Below are 3,698 nucleotides of genomic sequence, written 5' to 3' on the forward strand. Positions count from 1 at the left end.
CCGAAATTTTGTTCAATGAAGTCTACTCTGTTTATTAAGCTATAAATACTTTCAGCCCGGACCATCCGTTTAATATATCTGCAACTGACGGATCATCATGCAAAGGTGACTGAATTCATAACTTTGCTCAAATCAAAAACTTGTGCAAATTTTTATTCACATCGATGAAAGTCTTAGCCATTTAGCCTACGGAATGTCTCCCGAAGTCACAGTGAGGCGCAATTCCAAAGATGGAAAAAGTATTACATAATTATGTATGAAATAAAAAAAAATGATCAGTAATTTATAGAAGGATTGGCTTGCAATACCCAGCGAAAATAAGTTGATTTGTGAAAACTATAGAAACATTTAGATGAATAATTGAGAATAATAAAAATTATCTTATTAAAGAAACATTGATATACAGAATATGATTATTCGAATTCCGTACTTTTATGGTGAGCTCAATAAAGTGATGTTAAGCTTCATATTCAAGCGATGCATATAGTTTAAATGTGGTAGCTTTATATAAATTTATCAAATTTTGATAACATTTTCACTTTTCTGCTTACTTTATATTCACAGCAAAATTTCAGTGATTAGAAAGTGAAAATTAATTTACATGTAAGAACGTATATTCCGGAAAGATGAAAAGATAACAAATCACAAAGGAAGTACGTTGTGCCTTTCTTTTAAAGAAAATGTTAAACTTAATATACATGCATATATACATTTTTACTCTTTTTCTACTTATCATTAACATTATTGTCATTATCATTTCTTAGAATAAACATCACTGGAGCTTTATTTCAGATGGGTATATGCCTGTTCAATCAAGGCTAAAGAATGAATAAATCTAGGAATAAAGGACGTATCGTTCTTTTGTTCCTTTCAAAATCGTGTGTGTGTGTTTAATGGAGGGGTGGCAGTTAATTCCTCCTACTTCATAGAGGCAGAGGCCGCGGAAGGGTTTTGAAAGGGGGAGGGGGCTAACCATGCCAAATATCATAATCAGATGGTCATTTTTACGTGTTTGTACACAGTTTTGAGGTAAAGTACGGTAGCTGAACCCCCCTGCTGCCCCACCCCCGTTTCCGCGGCCTCTGAGAGGTACGCTCCAGAGACGAAAGAAGGTCATTGTTTTTCCTTCTCATGAATTCGTTTTTTTTTTATTCTGTAGAGTTCAATCATGGCTGTGGAATTAAAAGACACGATCGCTCAGAGTCTGGAGTGTCCCGTTTGTCTGACTACCTTTACTGATCCAAAGATCCTGTCTTGTTCCCACACCTACTGCAAGGTCTGTCTGGAAAAGCTCTTGGAATGCCATGGTGATGATCAGATGATCCGATGTCCTGTCTGCAAAGCTGATACCCAGGTCCCAGACCAGGATGTTGACAAACTACCGGCAAGCCTAGCTTTGAGGAAGCTCATAGACGACGTGAAAAATCAACATCAAATTTGCACAAATTGTGACTCCGAGGATAAGCCCAAAGCTGTTGTCTACTGCCAAGATTGTGGCAACTATCTATGTCTTACTTGCCACAATATGCACTCTAAGTGGAAAAACTTTGTCGATCATGAGATCATAGCCATGAGTGAGATCTCATCAGGAAAGGTGTCAATACGTAGATACCGGAAATGCAGGAAACATCCGAAAGAAGATGAAGAATGTTTCTGTTCTAATTGTAAGAGATTCACATGCTTCAGGTGTGTTGTTATGGAACATAAGGATCAAGGACACCAGGTCATCGAGTCAGCTGCTTATGAAAGTCATCACACGAAGACTATCGAAGAGCTTAAATCCAAGGTGGAGAAGAAACAATCTAGCTTTCAGAATTACATTGATCTCATCGATAAAGAGAAGAAGTGTGTGGATGATGCTATGAAGCATTGCGCACATGACATCGTCAAAGCATATGATGAAGCAGTTCAGCAGTTGACAGAGAAGAGAGAAATCCTACTTGGTGAAGTCAAGGGAAAGACTGAAAGAGCAGAGGAAGCCCTAGGAGAAATGAAGAAATCAGCTCAGCAGCGCATCAATCAGTTGACGACCATTGCTGAGATGGTAACCAATAGGAGAAATGCACCAGTAGACATGGATACTTTGGCTGTGTATGACACTTTATGCGAAGACCTTCAAGAGGCCTTAAATCAGGAAAATCCTGATAACCAGCAGCCGAATAAAGCTAGCGGGGAGGCGAAAAGATCCAGTTTTGAGAGAAATATCGGAAAGGACGAGTTAGATCTTGGTAAAATTGTGACCGTAGCTATAAAGAGCATTGCTTTGCCTACTAAAGATAGCATGAATGTAATGATAAACACACCAGATGGTAGGATGGCAGTAGGATGTGGGAAAGCACGTGGCGTGAACATCTTCTCTGCTGATGGCCGTCTCCAGCAGACAGTCCTCAAGGATGTTAAGATTCATGCATTAGGTTTCCTCTCTGATGGTCGATGTGTTGTAAATGATAATTCAAACACTGTAGCACTGTACACACCAGAGTTCATGAAGTTGGATGTGATGTTTGAGACTCTGAATTACGATGAAGGTGGGTTTTCTCAACTCACTGTTGATAGTGATGATCTGATCTATGTTAGCTACAGGAAACCTGAGAAGATCCTGGTGTTCTCATCAGCAGGTGGGAAGGCAATCAAGGAGATACCATGCCACGGATATGTGCCTTGGCAAATTACTTCCTACAATGATTCCCTAATTATTACCTCAGGTAATACTGTACGATTGATAGACAAAGAAGGTGATGTTAAACATACATTAACCAGTACAAGTAATACTTGCCCATACGCTGCAGTGTCTCAAAGCAATACAATCCTGATAGCCATGGTGAAGTACGATGAAGGTTTGGTGAGCATTGAGGAGTACACTAACGAGCTGAAGTACGTTCGGAACTTCGTTAAAGAGTACAAGATTGAGAAGCCTACGAGAAATTGGTATTATCTCCAGCAGTACCGATCGGGAGAGATCGCCTTCTGCACTTCTGATAACCTCTATTATTATGATCACATAAAAATCGTGGATGAAACCGCAAGAAATACGTCGTATAATAACATTGTATACAGCGTTAAAAATTGACTTTCTAGATGACATAAATTTCTTCATATAGTTCTTCAACTTTCCTAGAAAAAAATCCAAAATTATCAGTAACCGGCACTTTCGCTGTGTCTTTATTTTACGATGCTGTCTTAAGCTGATCAGAAGTGAATAGAATGTGGATATAAACTTTGACATAATAGTTAAAAGTAGTCCAAGACATTTCAAAATTATTCAATTTTCAGATGTCTCGGTATTTTCTTATCCAATCCCGATCAAATTGAATTTATCCAACTGATTTGTGGAAAATGTTATAAATAAAATGAATCAAGAGATTGTATCATGTATTCATTTACTTGTAGCAGTTATAATCATATAAAAAACACAAATATTTGATCTTGCATTTGCCTGCATATAGTTACATAAGTGGACTATGCATTCTCCACACCTAAAATAGTATGTACATTATCATGATTATGCAAGACAATAGAATTTTATCAAAACCAGAAATGAAATAACGAAGTTATGGCTTTTCAAATTTTTCATGTTTTTATCACTTTCTGGAAATTAATCTGTAAAGAAAATTGTCTTTTAAAAAATGAAAGTTAGTCCATACTCTTATAAGCAATGAAATAATGAACAATTCATATTAAAAAAAAAGAAAGGGAGA

The 3,698-nt window shown here is 37.3% G+C and overlaps 1 protein-coding gene across 1 annotated transcript; it reads left to right on the forward strand.

Annotated features, from left to right (window-relative positions):
- The first annotated feature begins 1,168 nt into the window (after positions 1–1,168).
- On the forward strand, positions 1,169–3,359 carry LOC121409536 (E3 ubiquitin-protein ligase TRIM33-like). The gene has a single exon (XM_041601452.1). The coding sequence runs from the start codon at positions 1,169–1,171 to the stop codon at positions 3,068–3,070; it is 1,902 nt and encodes a 633-aa protein (XP_041457386.1). The 3' UTR covers positions 3,071–3,359.
- Positions 3,360–3,698: the final 339 nt, after the last annotated feature.

Source organism: Lytechinus variegatus, chromosome 2, assembly GCF_018143015.1.
Source record: "Lytechinus variegatus isolate NC3 chromosome 2, Lvar_3.0, whole genome shotgun sequence".
Lineage (NCBI taxonomy): Eukaryota > Metazoa > Echinodermata > Echinoidea > Temnopleuroida > Toxopneustidae > Lytechinus > Lytechinus variegatus.

What these genes read in the sequence shown, in the direction of transcription:
- LOC121409536 (XM_041601452.1), top strand. Translation starts at nt 1,169, where the DNA reads ATGGCTGTGGAATTAAAAGACACGATCGCTCAGAGTCTGGAGTGTCCC.